This window comes from Triturus cristatus, chromosome 1_2 (genome assembly GCF_964204655.1).
Source record: "Triturus cristatus chromosome 1_2, aTriCri1.1, whole genome shotgun sequence".
Classification (NCBI taxonomy): domain Eukaryota; kingdom Metazoa; phylum Chordata; class Amphibia; order Caudata; family Salamandridae; genus Triturus; species Triturus cristatus.
This window is the reverse complement of record NC_140580.1, coordinates 854239521-854257828: the sequence shown is the minus strand read 5'-3', so window position 1 is coordinate 854257828 and position 18308 is coordinate 854239521. Positions and strand designations below refer to the sequence as shown.

At 51.1% G+C, this 18308-nt stretch overlaps 1 protein-coding gene across 14 annotated transcripts in view; it reads left to right on the top strand.

Annotated features, from left to right (window-relative positions):
- The window catches only part of UBR4 (ubiquitin protein ligase E3 component n-recognin 4), a 1980383-nt gene that overhangs the window by 1955889 nt on the left and 6186 nt on the right, over window positions 1-18308 (top strand). For all 14 annotated transcript variants that reach the window (XM_085609056.1, XM_085609055.1, XM_085609054.1 and 11 more), the window contains 3 exons: window positions 1069-1293; window positions 3979-4069; window positions 5563-5725. In XM_085609056.1, coding sequence (XP_085465182.1) covers window positions 1069-1293; window positions 3979-4069; window positions 5563-5725 — 479 coding nt within the window. The remainder of the gene's footprint in view (window positions 1-1068; window positions 1294-3978; window positions 4070-5562; window positions 5726-18308) is intronic.

Sequence of the window (18308 nt, the reverse complement as noted above, 5' to 3'; positions counted from 1 at the left end):
TTTGTCGTTACTCATCTGTTCCGGACTTGTTGCCCTTCACTGTTATAGATTGTGGTTGCAGACTTTGTTGTCTGCCACGACATTTTTCACATGTTTTTTCTGCCTCCAGGGAGGATATCGCCTTCGCTTTGCAGGGTTGCTTCTCAGGGCAGTGCTCTGCTCTTTCTTTTCCATGACTTTCAGTAACGCAGTGTTTGGGACTGTCCCTAATGGTGCTGTTCCTCACCATTCGCTTCTTCCCTTTCTGTTTCACTGATTTTCTCGCACACTGTTCCCATACTCTCACAGTTTTGTTTGTGATGGCTCCGCGTTGTGGCGCGGAAAAGTTCTCCGAAGAAAACTGACGTCAGCGCGCCGGGGTGGGACTCCTACGTCACGTCTGTGGACGACGTCAGGGCGAGGTCGCGTGGTACCGCCCCTGGCGCGCAGAGATGCTGTGGCAAAAAAAAAATCCGGATCCAGTCTCACACCTGGGGATAAGTCTACGTTAAGGAATCTGCGGCTAGAATCGTCTCTACCAGATGCATAGTTACCGAAGGTAAGTAACTTGTACGTTTAGCCCACTTGTCCACATTGATTTTAATTATAACAGCTGGTAAATTATCGGTTCTGGCTGCCCTGCTGAGCCTCATTTTGAGTAAAGTGTTTTTTGTGTTAAAAGCTTTCAAAGAGTCAAGAAATTATAATATACTGTATATTGAGTAGGATCTCCCAAACCACCAAAGAAGCTGAAAAACATCCTGATACTAATCTATTTTTCACTTTTCAAATGTATTAACAAAATTAAGTTAGCCAGTTAGATCACAAAATATATATCTCTTTTAAAGACCGCTGCATTGTTAAAAAGTGTTCCCAAATCTAATGGGTGAATTTTGGGGGGATACCTACGATGTATACCTAGGAATAGTGGTAAGTAGCTTTTCCTTTCAAAGAAGCCAATATTGACTGGATGCCTTTATGGCATTCAGTTTCACAGCTGGGTTGGGGGGGGGGGGGGGCACGGGTGTGTAAAGTGGAGTGGAGGAAAAATCGTGGATGCTGCCATTAATTTTAAATATACCTTTCCAGAACCCGCGCAACCTCCAGGGAAGAGAAAAACTTACAGACTTTTATGGAGCTGCCAAAGGAGAAGTGGGTGGAGAGTGCCTTTGAGGTGGACGGCCCTCACTATTACACAGTGCTTGCGCTTCATATCTGGCCACCAGAGAAGTGGAAATCCATCCGGTTGGAGATTCTGAAGAGACTGCTAATTGCTGTCCATGCTAGGGTGGTGTCACCAGGGGGTGCCAGCAGGTAAAGAAAACTAGAGTTTGCTTCATGTGCTTGGTGGTAAAATTAGTTGAAAGTTTTCCTGTCTGTTTTCATATTTTTGTTTCAAGTATTTTGAAAGGTGTACTTAAGACCAGAAGCCGCAAATGAGAGTAAATATACAAGTGTGAATGTATATGATGATATGGATTGATGGTAGGTGAAAAAAGCTGTACACGGTCCCACAATTTACTCATTTAGACCAGCAGGGCTTGTGGTACATGCAGCACTTGTGGTATTGTATAGTGGGCTGTGTGGCCTTTTTTGGATCATCACAAATGGGGTGGTCTCTCGTAGCTGCTTTGCTTGTGATGGCCTTTCCATTATCCAATTCTTATTTCAGACTTAAAGGCTGTATCAAGCAATTCCTCAGTGCTGGCCTCTTTCATGCAGAATATTTAAACATATGGCACCTGAAATAGTGGCAAGGTCTTCAGTATTTGCATAGTGTGGACAGAGCATCCTCCAATAGCAGCTCATTGCATCAGGTGTGGCAAACAGCATAACCCTTACAGTCCTCACCAGCAGCTAGGCTGTTGCTGATGGGAGGGACACAGCAAAGTGCACAATCAGATGTGGACTGGATACCACTGACTTGCTGGGCAGAGCGATTTCATCGCCCTTGGCCTTATGGCACTGACTTTTCAGGGGATGTTCAAGCATCGCTTATGGACATGCCCTTTGATGGCTCCCATCTCTTCAGAGACTAGACGGATTCAGCGCTGGAACGCATTGAGGACAACAGGGCTCTGGCCAGGTCCTTGGACCTTTCCATGGCCCCTTACCACCACCAGTCTGCCTTTCTCTGCTTTCGTCGCCACGGAAGGGGCTTCATGTCGCCTCTATACCTGCCCAGCCACCGCGGCGCACAAGCTTCTCGATCACAGCGTAGCAGAGAACATGGTACCCACAGACCTCGTGGGTTAGGCAGTCAGAGGTTGGGCCACTCCACTTCACTCCCCTCCCCCCTCCGCAGCCTCCAAACTCTTATAAATTGCTCACTTACCATCACGGACACCCAGTGGGAGGCAGGATATGCCATCACCTGCCCCGCTGGTGGTCGATATCATGAGACCAATGGGTTATTCAAATTGTTTGAAGGGGGTAATCTCTCCCCTTGTTTACTTACCCCTCCCCCTTCCACTTGCTTGCAACAGGATGATGGAGGACCATCTTACCTTGCTCTGCCAGGAAGTAATGTCTCTCTTGGCCAAGGGAGCCATAGAGAGGGTGCTGACACCAAAAGTAGGTTGTGGTTAATCTAGCTGCTTTCTAGTGCCCAAGAAGGACTGAGACATTTGTCCTATCCTAGACATGTGCCTTCCTCAAGAAGGACAAGATCAAAATGCTCATGCTCGTTCAAGTACGGTCTTCCCTGGACCCGGGAGACTGGTAGCGCTGGACTTGCAGGACTCATACTTCCACATTCCTTGTTATCTGCGGTTCATGGTGAGCCACAAGTACTTTCAGTTTGCCGAGCTTCCTTATGGCCTTAACATCACCCCTCTGGTGTTCACCAAGGTGTAATGGCAGTGCTTGCAGCTCATCTGCGGAAATCGGGGATGCCGGTCTTTCCCCTATCTCTACGACTAGCTGTTGAAGGCAGCCTCGCCCCAGGCTGTTGTCTCTCTCCTCCAGACCACAGTGAACCTCCTCCACTCACTGAGGTTCACTGTCAACGTTCCGAAATCACACACGACTCTCTCAGACACATACTTCTATTGAAGCTGTTCTGGATATGTTGCAGGTTCAGGTCTATCCTCCCGAATGGCAAGTGCAATATTTTCAGGTTATGATACTGATGTTTCAGCCTGTCTCCTAGATTTCAGTGAGACTAATTTTGAGGCTGCTGGGCCTCATTGCCTCCTATATCCTGCTTGTGACACATTCCCACTGGCATATAAGGGCTCTGCAGTGGAACCTGAAGTTCCTGCGGGCACAGCATCAGGGAATATCGCCAACACAGTCCAGATCTCGGAGGGAACTTCAGAAGATCTGCAGTGGTCATTAATGAACCGCGATTGGGTTTACGGCAGACACCTCTCCCTTCCTCAACCAGATCTGACCGGGGTGACGGATGCTCCACCTCTGGGATGGGGGGCTCTTCTGGGAGAGGTGGAGATCAGAGCAGCGAAATCCGGACTCCACATCAACCTACTAGAGCTCAGGGCGATCCAACTGGCATTGAAAGCCTTTCTGCCCTCCATCAAGGGAAGGCTAGTTCAGGTGTTTCAATATAGGTGTGAGAATATAATAATCTGGAGGTGACGAATCGGCGGTTAGACAGGGCATCTACCTAAAAGAGTGTTATCAAAGATGAGTAACTTTTTAGTTTGTCGATCTGTATACAAGTTAATAACCTCTCTGACCTCCTTGAACATGCCTCAACTGCTTGCCGTCACTACCTAGAAAGATTCCAGTGCCCAAAAAAAGTTACTTGGTTGTTCTAGTTGGATTTCAGTAGTTTTGTGAGCTTGAGAAACCAGTGGTAAACAGTGGTACCCATATAGAATATTATTCAGTAAACATTGGCAGTCCATTTGCTTAAAAAAAAAGGTCATGCACATTATAAAGTTGAGTAAGCATAGTGCTACAAAGCTTGATGTTCATTCACAGGAGTCTCCTGTCTTCTAAGATCGCAGAGATGACCCATGTTTCCTCTTTCTCCAGGCTTACCGAAAAGGTGGTGAAGGAATACTCAGTGTATCGTTCCAGCCTGCTATTCTGGGCCCTGGTGGATCTCATTTATGGCATGTTTAAGGTAAGGAATGTCTACCGAGAAACTGAGTTCTTGAACCTGAATCACACTGCACTACAGTCTCAGGCTAACAAGCAGCAGCACCCTGGGACTAATGATTCAGCTTGTGACCTGGAGACAGCCAGTTAGATGCGCACTTGGACACACACAAACACACACACACACACACACACAACCACACGCGCGGACACACACACACGGACACCCACGCTGACAGACACACACACACACACACACACACACGGACACACACACACACGGGGGGACACACACACGGGGACACACACCTTTACTCCCCTTCATTCTCACTCACTCCACCTACATTGACTTCTCCTTGCTCTTGTACTTCCACTTGCTCTCATTTACTTGCTGTAGTGCTGTCATCCCATTCATACTGATCACAGTACCCTAAGCCATGGCACGACCAGTTCAGTGGATGATGGTCACATTTCGATCAGTGGCCTTAATCCTGGCATACACATCTTGTCCCCTGGTTCTAGTCATTTTGAGACCAGTGATTTGCTCAATTTTGCCCTCCACACAGTACCCATATTCCCAATATGCATGTAGAGCCCTGTATTATGACATCCTGAGCACTGTCTTGAACTTTCACATGTCCCTTGCAATGCCAGGGACCTTGTTACATTCAGTGTACTGCCTTGCATTATGACACCATTGTTTAACTTCACTGCAGTTCCATGAAAGCCGACACAGTGAGTGCTGGGCCTTGAAAGCAGGCACCTTTAATATAGTACCATGAACTGACATTAGCCCTTAATATGCCACACACATCTCTTTATCCAATTACCTCTAGGTAATGTCATTTGTACCCGAACATTGATGCTCACCCTGGATATTCCAGCTGCTCAGCGTGTCCAGTCTCCAGATGTTTCATTTCTGCAACTAATATACTTAACCTGGTTTACAATATTCTTTCCACTGGATCAGCCTTCTACAACAGGGTATATCCAAATATCTGAACACTTTTAGAAAGATTTTCTCCTCTCCGCTCAATTGGTATCACCCAAGTAGTTGACAAACACATGAACAGTCCTTACTGAGAACACAGTCACTGTCCTGGTTCAGTGGTAACTGATTTTCCTCGACTTCATATGACAAGCAGTACTGAGGTAGTGATAGCATATGTCTTTTTCTTTGGCTCAGGCCAAAAAGGCTCCAAGGGTAGCTGAAAGAGGTTTTGGCAGAAATATAAAAAACAAAAGCCACTTTCTCTCAAAATTGGGAGTTTATAAAAGTATTAGAGAGTGGTCCTATTGTGTCCTGAGATACATGTCCTATCCTCCCCTTTCACACATAACCAAGTGCTCCTTTTTAAGGATTGCCTTAAATAGACTTTTAATGTATTGCTTTCCATCTGAAGTCTTGAAGTCCAGGTTTCTGAATGTTCTAGGATGCTTCTGTGCTGTGTCTGTTAATATTAGGCTCCATTGCACTCGACAGCTTAAGTTGAGGTTTAACACTCATTCTTTTTGTAGAAGGTGCCCACAAGTAACACAGAAGGAGGCTGGTCCTACTCCCTTGCAGACTTCATCCGACACAATGACATGCCTATCTATGAAGCTGCTGACAAAGCACTGAAAACCTTCCAGGATGAGTTTATGCCCGTCGAGTCCATCTCAGAGTTCCTGGATGCAGCTGGTTAGTACCAAATATTTTCTTTTGCTCTATGTAAGTGGGAATGTTCTTAAGAAGCCTTTGCCTTGTATTCTGTAACATCACACAGTGAGGTACTATTGTTGTTTACTGTGTGATATTCATTGACATTCATAGAGATAGACTATCTCTACCAATGTGAGGCCATTCTGACCACTTCTTCAAAGAAAAAATGGCCCTTAGTGAAATTATCTCTAAATAAATACCTATCTAAACTCATCGTTCTCTTTTTGTATGTACCAACCAGAAATATGTTAGTTCAGATAAATGACTAATTAGAACTGTTCTTCCTCTTGAATTATGAAAAGCGTGACAGGTAGATTGGAAGCAACCTCAGTGAAAAAGAATTTAGCTTCTTAGCCTTAACGGCACCTTGTAATGACCAGAGACCCAGAATATAGTGCATTGCTGTAAGAAGCCAGGTTCCCTGAATAGTGAACTCTGCCCTTCAACTTTTCCCCCCCCCCCCCCGAAAAATCTGATTTTGAAGGAATTTTTTGACTTTACATGTCTGTCAAGTTTAACGTTTTTTTAAAATGTATTTGGATCTTTAACCGTCTTCTCTAAGGAGAGTCTGTCTCTGTTCTACTTTCCAATCATCTAGCCACTATTAATTATGATAAGTGTTCCTCCTGTAGTGGGGAAAACATAATGCAAAGACAAAACATGTATTGGCTGTCTTGCTGAACGTCACAATGTTGAGCAGTATGGTATTAGTCAGACTTTCTCATTTGGAAGACTGCTCTAACCAGACTCGCGTCACCTGTTGTCACAACCCATCAATAGAGCTTGCCTCCACTTCAAATCTTGTACAGGCCCAATCTGACACCTCTAATGAATCTTCAGAGCCTAAGCACCATTTACAGTAGCCCACTTTGATGTGAAGAGGCTTGTGAATAAAGACTGCACAAGTGACCTGCTCATTGGAGAGCTGTCCACAATCAGATTTGGCCACACTGTCTAGGAGAGGCACTTCTTCATGAAGTTCACAGATTGAAGCGCACACACCTCAAGTGAGCCAGACAATATCCATACACCTCTTCAGGTTCCAATGAGTTCAAGCATACCTCCCCTTGCCTTGAGTCCAAAGGCCATCATCATAGAGATACACCACTCTTGAAGCATATCCGCAAATATCTGAGGCTCAGTGCCCAAGAGGGCGGTCTCATGAAACTGAACAAAATAAGAATGTCATCATTGCCTCAAATGGAGATTCTACTGTAGGAGCAGCACAATGAGTGCTTCTTGAAGATATTATAAGGACACTTCTTTAAAAAGTTGTTAGTTGCATATACCTATGCCTTACTCTCAGTTATCTCCTAGTGATTGATGCCACCTTTAAGGTCTCCAATGAAACTGCATTCATGTTTAACATTGTGGCTATGATGAGGGGATGGGTAATGTGACTTTTCTTTTCTAGGAGTGATTAAATCATTGAGGGTTAAAGCAAAATCAGATTTTATGCCCATTCTGAGTAACCTAGTAATATCGATGCGGCTTGTGACAGCAAGATGAAGTATGTCTTTGGGTGCTAAAAGCAGCTTAGGTCTGGGTGAAATCTCAGGCAATAAGAAATGTGGGAATTAGTGCAGGAGCACTAAATCCTGAATTTTATGCCCCAAAATCATATGCTCTGGAGTACTACTGCTCCCTCCCCTCCGCCTCTGTAGAAAACCACTCGCCTTAGAATGGAGCCCTTTCTGTTCTCATGCCCCTTTTATGATTGTTTTTTATAATGGAATTTCTCACAGTACTCATCCTCCTTTCCTCCTGCAGGTGAGTCTTGACTTGCATATAAACACAGCAGTGTCCATCTTGCTTTTCTCCAGTTTCCCCTCCAGCTTAGTGATCTCCTGATGTGATACAAATACTTTGGTTTGTAAAACCTTGAGGAGACCATAGGTTTGCCATTCCAAACCGATTTTTATCATAATTACTAAGTGATCGAACCTGGCTTGCCTTCTTTTAAACAGTTTGTAGGCCATGATTCCAAAATACGAACATACCCTATCTGATAAAAACTTCTAGCTGCCAATTCCTTACCTTAGAAATATCTCCAGGTGTCAGACTAGAGCCACAATTTTTTTTCGTGAACAGTACCCCTGTGCGCTGGTAGGTGGCGTTGTTGGGCTCCGTGTGGCATCGTCTGGGTCATCCACACCAGAAGTGACTTGTGCAGGGTGTATAGGGGCCACCCCAGTGCACTGACCACAGTTCTTTTATTTTGCGCCATTCAATGCAGATCCAGAGAGGGGTACCCTCAGACACTTTTTGACTGATCTTTTTCGACACTTTGTCAGTCTTTCTTGAGATTTTCTCCTGGTGTGGCAGGTATGTCAGGTAGGAAGGCGGCTTCAAGCCCTGCAGCTTGTCGGTGATGAACCAGCATCTGGTGCCTCAAACAAGACAACGACACAAAGACTTGCGTCGACTGCCGCACCATGCACCCCAAGGCCTTGAGGGCGCGCTCCCGCAAGCTCCTTGCTGGTCGACATGCGACGCCGCAGTTATCTCAATCCTGGTCGAGCGGAAGGTCCTGGGATCAGTCAAACAGCCCACAATCCTCGTCCCACTCAGTCGCCTTTGGGTAAGTCCACCATAAGAAGAAGAGTAAAAAGTTGAAGAGGTCTTTGATGGGCAGGGTGAAGTTGAAGTCATCGGAGAAGTCGAGGGAGGGTAGTCATTCAGGACTTGAGTAGATGGTTGTACCTGGGCCTACTCTGCGCCTCCCAGAGTTTCTGAGAGCCAGAGCGCCCCATCCGTCCAACTCCATGAGTTCTATGGGGCCATGCACCTCATATTTGGATGCCCGGTTCCCACTGGCGCACCTTCGGGCCCCATGGGTTCGGGAGTGGCCCCATTTGGTTCTCCACTGGCGGTTACGTCCCAGCCTGTAGTCAGGCCCCTTGAATCCATGGATGGATCCAGACCAGTGCCACCTCTACCTTCCCGGTCCCGAATCCGACACTCCCAGTTGCGCCTTCCCCATTCGCATCTCCAACTCCTGACACAGCGCTAGAGGGGCTTGATCAATGCTGACTGAAGCCATGCTTTCCTGGCCCCAGCCGATGGGTCCTCCAGGAAAGGTGCTGCAGGGGTCGCTGGACCCTGAAGAATGCCAGCCCATACACCCTAACATGGACTGGTGTGCGGATTTGGCGGACACCAGCGGACTGGACACCTCTCCAAATACTGGCATATTCTCTCCTCCTACTGTGGCCAGGTCCTTGGGTCTTTCCATGTCCCCTCGCCAACCTCAGTCTGCCTTTCACGGCTACGGAAGGGGCTTCCAGCCACGTATTTTGACACCCAGCCACCACGGCACATAAACTGCCCAGCCTCTGCGTGACCGAGGACACAGTGCCCACAGGCCCGTGTGTCGTGCAACCAGGGGTAGGGCTAGTCCACCCCCAGCAGCTGCAGTCTCTAAGCCCCTTTACTTGGCCCTCTCACCATCATGGGCACCCTATGGTAGGCAGGATACGTCATCACCTGTACCACTGGAAGGTACTAACATCAGACCACTGGGTTCCTCAGATTGTCCGAAGGGGCTACTCTCTCCCCTTCTTGACCCCTGCCACCCACTTGTGACAAGCTGACGGAGGGCAATCTCTCTTTGCTCTGCCAGGAAGTGATGGCTCTCTTGGCCAACGGAGCCATGCAGAGGGTGCCATCACCAAAAATATGTTGTGGTTGTTCCCGCTACTTTCTTGCGCCGAAGAAGGATGGAGGCCTTCTTCTTATCCTAGACCTGCACCCTCAATTTCTTCCTCAAGAAGAAGTTCAAAATGCTCACGCTCGCTGTAGTCCTGTCCACTCTATGCTCCACTCAATGCTGAACTGTGCTACATGATGCCCATGGGGGTGACTCAGATGGGTTGGGTACCAAAAAATAAATGTTATTTCGTTGTTACTAGATGATGCACGAAGTTAATGGAAAGGATAACTGTTTTATTTGAACTACTTCTGTAATGTGATACTTGTGAGAAAAAGACAATAAAGAAAGTTAAAAAACATTTTTTTTTAAAGTCCTCTGTGCTCTGAACCCGGGAGACTGGGTGGTAGCATTGGACTTGCAGGATGCATATTTCCACATTCCTGTCCTGCCTGCCCACAGGCATTACCTACGACTCTCGGAGGGCCATGAGCACTTTTGCTGTGCTACCTTTTGTCCTTACTACAGCTGCTCAGGTGTTCACCGAGGTGATGGCAGTGGTTGCAACTCAACTGCGGAAATCACGACTGCCAGTATTTCCCTATCTCAACAGCTTGCTGTTGAAGGCAGGCTCACTTCAGGCTGTTGTCTCACACCTCCAGACTACAGCGGACTTCCTGCATTCGCTGGGGTTCACTATCAACATTCGAAAGCCGCACCTGACTCCCTCTCAGATGCTCCCTTTCATCTGAGCTGTTCTGGACATGAAACAGTTTCGGTTCTATCCTCCCAAACACCGAGTCCAAGATATTCAGGCTATAATATTGATATTTCAGCCTGTATCCTGGATTTCAGTGAGACAGACTCGGAGTCTGCTGGGACTCGTGGCCTCTTGCAACCTGCTTGAGACACATGTCCGCCAGTATGTAAGGGCTCTGCAGTGGGACCTGAAGTTCCATCAGGGAAATCTCTCCCGACATGGTCCAGATTTCGGAGGGAACTGCAAAAGATCTGCAGTGGTGGTTGATGAACCGAGATTGGGTCAGTGGCAGGACCCTCTCCCTCCCTAACCAGCTCTCACATTGGTGACCAATACGTCACTCCTGGGATGGGGCAGCCATATGGGAGAGGTGGAGATCAGAGGCCTCTGGTCTCTGGCGTAATCCGGACTCCACATCAACCTTCTGGAGCTCCAGGCTAGCTAGCTGACATTAAAAGCCTTTCTACCCTCCGTTAAGAGAAGGCTAGTGCAGGTGTTAACAAACATCACCGCCTTGTTGCCTGCAACGAACAGTGTGGGGCAGGGATGTGGCACCTTTGTCAAGAGGCGCTGCGTCTCTGGACTTGGCTGGAAAGTCAGGGCATATCCTTGGAGGCTAAACACCTGGCGGGCTATCTGAATGCCAGGGCAGACAAACTCAGCCAAAGTTGCCTAACACATCACTAAATGGTGTCTCCATCTGGAGGTGGTGAAAAGTCTTTTTAAGCAGTAGGGAGAGCCTTGATTAGATCTGTTAGCCATCACCTAGAATGCACAATGTCAGCAAATCTGCATGCTGGAGTTGCCAAGGCAGCTCTCGCTCATAGGCGCTTTTCTTCGCGAGCGGAGCTCAGGCCTCCTGTACCCTTTTCCGCACCATACCACTCCTGTTCAGAGAACGATCAAGTAATCCTTGTGGATCGGGGAGTTTGAAATCCCAAGCTGCTGATCCTCCAATCTGATAGAAACTACTAGCCGCAGATTCCTTAACGTAGAATTATCCCCAGGCGTGAGACATGACCCGGAAAACTTTCTTTCCTAGCATCTCTGCGCACCGGGGAGCGGTACCTCGCGACTCCGCCCCGACGTCCTTCGCGGGCGTGACGTCAGCGAGGTCACATAAGCCCCACCCCGGCGCACTGACGTCAGTTTTCTTCTTTTCCACGTGTAACGCAGATCCGTATCGTGTTCCTGGCCTGTTTTCAAGCCCCCTTTTTTGCGCTTTGCGTTTTCTGGTGAACAGCGTGCAAATGCCTTCGGGCTTCAAGACGTGCTGGTCTTGTGCACGCCAGATGTTGGCGACGGCCCTCACCCCATCTGTATGTGGTGTTTGGAGGAGCACCACGACTCCCCGGACTGCGAGGCTTCTCAGCAGATGAAGCCCAAGTCCCGGAGGGAGCACCGGATGAAACTCCTCTCGGCCCGCATGTCCATGGCGGCGTCGCCGCGTCCGTCCCCCGCGGAAGGCTTCAAGAACCGCCGCTTCCGTCTCTGACATCGTCCCTCTCCAAGGCCGCAAGGGCGTCGCTCACCTGTTGTTAAGTGTCGCAGTTTGTCCCCGAGGCCCGGCCCCCAGCCTGTGGGGGGCGCGGGTTCTCCGCGGGTTGTGCGGCCCCGCGCGTCGCCTTCCTACCCTGCGTAGGGGCAACCAGAGCCCAGATGGAGGCCTATGCGGCGGCCTTGCAGGCCTCTTTGGCTCCTCCTTCTTCTCCTATTCTTCCTGGGACGTCTGCGGATCCCTTGCTGTGTGCGGGGACTTCTGCGGCATCTCCGGCGACTGCAGGTTCGGCTCCAGGTTCTGGAGATGTGGTGCCGTCGGGGTGCGGCCCTCCGGGGTTCCCTCCTTCGGACCTCTGCCTCACAGCAAACCCCCGCGGGGGTCCCTGTGGTGTCACGGGAGGTTGCCGGGGCTCGAGGCTCATCCTAGAGTCCCCCTCTGTCCTCTGGGCAGGTGGCGGCCTTGTCCGAGGCTGATCTGACGCCGCTCAGGCACCGGCGGCTGCTGGCCCTGGTGGCGCCGTAGGGGCCGGAGCGTGTCCCCGGGTCCCCCTCGTGTCTCCACGCAGGCAGCTGCCTCATCGGAGGTCGAGTCGACGCCTTGTCGGAGCCGTTCCTTGGCGCCCCGGCTCCGACCCTGCCCCGTTCTCCCGCGGTGCACGTCGTGGCAGAGCTCGTTTCTTCGTCCCCTTCGGCGCCGGTCGATGTTGAACTGACGCTGGTGGCGGACTCTACGCCGCCGTGCCGGCGTCGGGTAGTTGATTGGTCTTCGGACGCCCCCTCTTCTCCAGAGGTTCGACAACTGTTTGTTTCATCTTCTCCAGAGACGGGACGCCGCGTCGTGGCTTTTTCCCCCGACGTCTTCCAAGGATACCTCTTCGCTGTCCCCGTGCCTGCAATCTTCATCGGAGGCGCCTCAGGTTCACCACTCGCCGGGCACCCTTCCCCCATTCTGAGCTTGGCCTTTCCTTCCTCCGGTTAGGCTGGGAGATGGCCTGCTTAGCTAACAGCCGTCGCCCACAGAGGAATTGCTTTCCCCACCGCGTTGCCCTACGGAGGCGAGTGCTGCCTTCGCCCGGGCTATCTCCACGGCTTTGGGAATCCTGCGCATGGGTGATCCGGCTGCCCATTTCCCCACGGATCATTTGCTGGAGGTTCTCCATCTGGACTCTGGTGGATGGGAGATGCTTCTTCCCTTCGAGGCTTCGCTTCATAATTCTCTTTTGGGGGCCTGGGGGCATCCTGCCATGGGTGACCCGGTGCCCCAGCTGTTTCTGCACCGCCACCGTCCTGCTCCGCATGATCCTGTCTGCCTTTCCTTCCACTCTTCTACTAGGGGCCCTCTTTTGCAGACCGCCTTTTCCTCCTTGCCATTAGTGTTGTCTTCCCCCGTCTCGGGAGGCCCAGTGGTTGGATTCTTTGGGGCGCAACATCTTTGCCTCCTCCAGTGCTGCCTTGCGGGCACTTAACGTGCTTTGTGCCTTGGCCAGAGCCACTTCTTGCTTGTGGGATTCGGCGGAGTCCCTTCTGTCTTTCACTTCTCATGAGGGTGCCTGCGCTGATCTGCGGCACCATGTGTTGGATGACAGGGAGCTGGCGGCGTTTATTCTTCGCTCGGCTCTGGACGTTTCGGAGGTGCTTGGTCGTACCATGGCTTCTTCTGTGGCCCTCCGTCGCCATGCTTGGCTGAGGGATAGTGTTTTCCCTAAGAACGTTCGGGAGCGGCTGGTTGACCTTCCCTTCGATGGCACTCTTGTTTCACGCCCCTGCGGATTCGGCCATTCAGGGGTTCCTTCTGGGGCTTTGTCCTCCTCCTCCTCCTCCTCCTTCTCCTCCCTCTCCTCCTCAGTGACCTGGATGTCGGTCTGTGTTCTGGGAGGTGTTCTCCCGTTGTTTCCTGGGGCCTAATGATGAGTTGCCCCGGTTGTGTGTTCTGTGTGGTTGGTGTGCCTTTAGGGTTCTTTCGTTGGCCCTTTAGTTCTGTTGGTCCGGCCATTTTTTGACTTGTGATTTTGGCTGTTGGTAAGCCCGGTAGGCCCTGAGATTAGGCCTTCTGTGTCTTCTTTATTGGTTGATTGGTAAGCCGTCTGCGGATTTCTCTGCAGGTCGTTTGTCCTCTGTTGCGGAAATATTTTCCTCAGAGGTGTTCCCATGTTTCTTGGGACGTAACCTACCCTATGTGGGGTACTTGTAGCTATTACATAGCTCTGTCTTGTGCTGGGGAGGTGTGGTCGCCCCTTTCGGGCTCCTTGCTCTTCGCGGCGTCACGGTATGTCGCAGGTGCGATCTTCTTGCCGATTGTCTTGGAGCACCTTGCGCTCAGTCTGTCCTTCTCCTTGTCGCTACGTCGCTAGGCCGCTTTGGCCTGCTGTCTGCGGCATCATGTTGTGGCAGTTCCGCACTTCTGTCCTGTGTTTCGGCTTGGTCCTTTGTATGGTGCTCCAGAGGGTATGCTTTCCTTAGCTTCTGTGTTCTGGTGGCCGGCTTGGGTCCGTCCTCCGTCTCTCTCCCTTTCTTTTCTGCCGGGTTTTTCCCCCCTGCCCCCTTCTTTCGTGGGTCAGTATGTGCGTTTCTATGGCCTGTCCCCTCCTTTGGGGTGTGTCCCGGCCCTCTGGCCTTCGCCTGGCGTCTGCTTTGTCCTGGGTGCACTGTTCCATGGTGTTGCCTGCTGCTGGCGGCGCATGCCCGTGCAGGCCTGCTTGTTCTACTCCACCGTTGTGGTCTTGATATGTTCTCTTGTGCCCCTGCCTCTGGTTCCGCTGGGGCTTTGGGCAACGATGCCTTTCTTCTTCCGCCTGTACTGTTGGCGGTGGAGCTGTTGCGGCCTTGTCCACTGCTTGCGGCCGAGGTGTGTCCAGCTCTTTTCTATCTATGTATATGTGCTTCTTACGGTGGGCCCTGCTTCTGGTTCTACCTCTTCTCACTGGGTTCGAGGTGGTCCTTGTGTTCCTTGAGGCTTTAGGGCGCTGTCTGACCCTGTGGGGTGTTGGGCGGTTCTCCCTTGGTTGGGCTTAGGATTTCCTGACCTTTTCCTTCTTGTCCTTGTGCCATGTCCTCTACTGGGGCCTTGGGTCTCTCCTGGTGGGGAGGTTCTCTTGCAGGCCCTCCTCCCCTCTGGGTATGGCTAGGGTATCTATTCTACGTTAAGGAATCTGCGGCTAGTAGTCTCTATCAGATGTACAAGTTACTTACCTTCGGTAACGATGTATCTGGTAGAGACGACCCGTCCTTCCTCCCGTTCTGCGAGTACCCTCAGTGTGGTTTTCTGCGCTCGCCTCCCTCTGGGTGGATTGTCTTCTGTGGGTGTCCTTTTTGTTTTCTCCGGTTGGGCTCCCCCCCTCCCACCCCCCCTTAGCTGGTTTCTTTCCAGCGTGGGGGCCTGCTTTTGCTCTTTTTCTCCTTATTGTTACAATTTCTGGTCCCCCTGCGGTCTTCTACGTTGGGGGTTCTTTTGCCTGTCCTTTGTCCTCCTGCTCTTTTCAGGGGCTATGGCCCTCCTTGACTGTTTAGTCGGGTGGTGGTGGATTGCTGTTGCTCCTCTGTTCCGGGCTTGGGGCCCTTTGCTGTGTAGTCTGTGGTTGCAGACTCTGTCGCTCTTTCTCTTACGGCGCTTTCCCATGCTTGTGCCTCCAGACTGGCTGTCACCTTGGCTTCCACGGAGGTTCCACGGAGTGGTACTTTGCGCTTCCCTGCTGTGGCTTTCCTGCTGTGGCCTTCTGGTGCTTTGGTGCTAACTAGTGCTATCGCCTTGGCTTGCACAGTTGCTCATCAGAAGTGCTCTCCTCTCTCCCTGCTTTGGCTTTCCTGTTGCAGCCTTCTGGTGCCTCAGTGCCAACTGGTGCTGTTCCTTACCTTTTGTCTCTTTTTGTTTCTCTTGCTTTTTCGCACACTGTTCCCATGCTCTCCTCAGTTTTGTTGTGATGACTCCGCGCTGTGGCGCGGAAAGGTTCTCTGAAGCAAACTGAAGTCAGCGCGCCGGGGACGTCAGGGCGGTGTCACGAGGTACCGCCCCCGGCGCGCAGAGATGCTGGGCAAGAAAGATTTCCGGGTCCAGTCTCACGCCTGGGGATAATTCTACGTTAAAGAATCCACAGCTAGAATCGTCTCTATAAGATACATTGTTACCGAAGGTATGTAACTTGTACATCAAGCTGCCTCTTCAGTAGGCCTTCTGTCGCAGCAGGCGTTCACCACCCGAACCTGTCAATGCTCAACCTTCATGCATGGAGATTGACCTGCTACAGTTGACAGCTTTTGACCTTCCGCCCCTAACTATGCAAAGGTATCTTGGTAGCCAGGCGTCCCTCCACTAAGACGGTATACGCCTGCTGTTGGGGCAAGTTTGTGGCGTGGTGTGCAGAAAAACAGGTGGACCCTATTTCTGCTCCCTTCACTTTGGTCCTTCTCTTAATCCTTTCCCTCCACCAACAGGGCTCTGCACGGGCCACTTTAAAGGGCTATCTTTCTTCTATATCAGCCTTTCTGCAGTTACCTGATCAGCCCTCCCTCGTCAAATCCCCAGTGGTACATAGATTCTTGAAAGGTTTGTAACACCTTGTTCGAGGCATATGAGCTGCAGAATACATACTTGTGCATAGATCGCCATCAGGTGTTGGGCTCGGATGTTTACAGATTGTTGTTGTCTAGGAAGAAGTCTTTGTAGTCACGAGATATGTGATTCCTCCCGTGGACTACAGTGCGCATGAGCTTCGACTTCATCCTCAGATTGTTTTTCTGCCATCTGGTTCGGATGTGACTCACTGCGCTCCGGTTCGGTACCTTTTTTCCAAAACCTTTTTCGACGCGCAACCATCACCACTCGACAGTATTGTCTCATTCGCGTGCCTTCGCCGCCCTAACTCCCAAATCCTCGATGCCGGTCGTCGGCACGGGCCACTGGGCCTATCGGCTCCATTCGAGCCTACGGCTAATGGAAAGGACTCCATTTTAAAAAAAAATGCCCCCAGTGTGGAGCTAAATTTCCACACAGTAACCACCACAAGGTCTGCAACCTTTGCCTATCACCAGAACATGAAGAAAAGGATTCCCAAGCCTGCGCCTCTTTTCGATCCAAGAAAACCATCTGTGATTGCCGGGCTCGACGACACGTTATGGCTCAATAATCTGCACCGGTACCAGAAGACATTTTCAATGAAAGCCCCCGACGTTCCAGAGGCAGAGGATTCGGAGGAGCTTGACATCCTCTCCGAAGCAGACGACTCAGATGACCACATCACTGCAGGTCAACGAGTGAGTACAAACGCCCCTGCCCCACCCGAAAAACAGAAGGCTCCGGTCAAAACTTCGCTTGAAGGCCTTAGTCGAGACTGAAAAAGAACTTCAGAAGCCCCGCCTCCGGGCCAGTCTCCGAAAGCAAAGGAAAAGCCTTCCAGCAGCTCAGGACCGAGAAAGCCGCATATTTGTACCCAGAAAACACCTTCGGTACCGAAATCAGGGATACACATCTCCATAACGTCCAAAAGGCCTTGGCATCGATCCCATCTGAAAGAGAAGTGACCGGTAAGTCTAGGCGCCATAAAAAGTCGAAGAAGCGACTTCGCTCTTCCTCTACCCCTCACCGGTCACGGGACATGGTGGAGGGTGCAGGCAGTAACTCCCCCTCACCTCCGTCGTTGCCTGCGGCCTACCCACCCTTTCTAGGCCCGCCCGCACGCGACTTCGGACGAGGTGCAGGCCTTTGTCGGCCTTGCGCCATTTGTTTGCCCTGCCTGGTCCCTCCAGAGCGCCTTCGGGCCCCACGGATCCGTTGGAAGGGTTTGCCCCGGGCCGCCGCCTCTGGCCTCTGCTACGCCGGCACCATACCCTGCGGCGGCTCGGGCTGCGGCGCTGGCCCTGAATCCAGCTTCGGCGCCCAGCGCGGCACCGCCACTAACACCGAACGGAGCCTTGTATCTTACCCTCCCATTCAATTTCTTGGAGGGGAGGTTATCCCGTTTCCCAGGGCACCTCAACCTTACCGGTCTCTTCAGAAACCGGTGGACGAAGGGGAATACTGGGAGGGGTCTGAGGACCCTCTTGCAGCTCAATGCGAGGATGAGCCTAAGTGGGAAGGCGATGTTGAGGGTCCAGTGGATCTGGATTTCTCTCCACACCCTAGTACTCTGTCCCCTTCTTCCGTGGCCACGGAGGAGGTTGGGACTTTTTCGGTGGTCTTGCATAGGGCAGCTGAGGCTCTTAATCTCGAGCTCCCTTCTGTGCCTCACACAACACCCGACGCCTGAGAGTCTGGTTGTCCATGCTTCTGCCTCGCCGAGTGCTTTCCCTTCTGCTCCTCCGGACCAGGAATCAAGGAAACTGGAGCAATTTGGAAAAAGGATTTTCACATCTGCCAGCTCTGGGTTGCGGGCGGTGAATACTGCGTGCCTGCTAGGCCGCTATTCCCATTCTGTGTGGGACACTGTGGCACAGGTGCTGCCTCAGTGCCCTGTGGAAGCACTGGCGGTTCTCTCCCAAGCCATTACCGAAGGGAGAGATGCTGCCAAATGTACTATTGGTTGTGGGCTTGACACGGCCGATTCGCTCGGTAGGGCACTTTCCACAACTGTGGCGCTCCGTCGTTATGCTTGGCTCTGCACTACTGGCTTCTCTGGGGATGTCCAGAACACCCTGTTAGACATGCCCTTTGATGGTACACA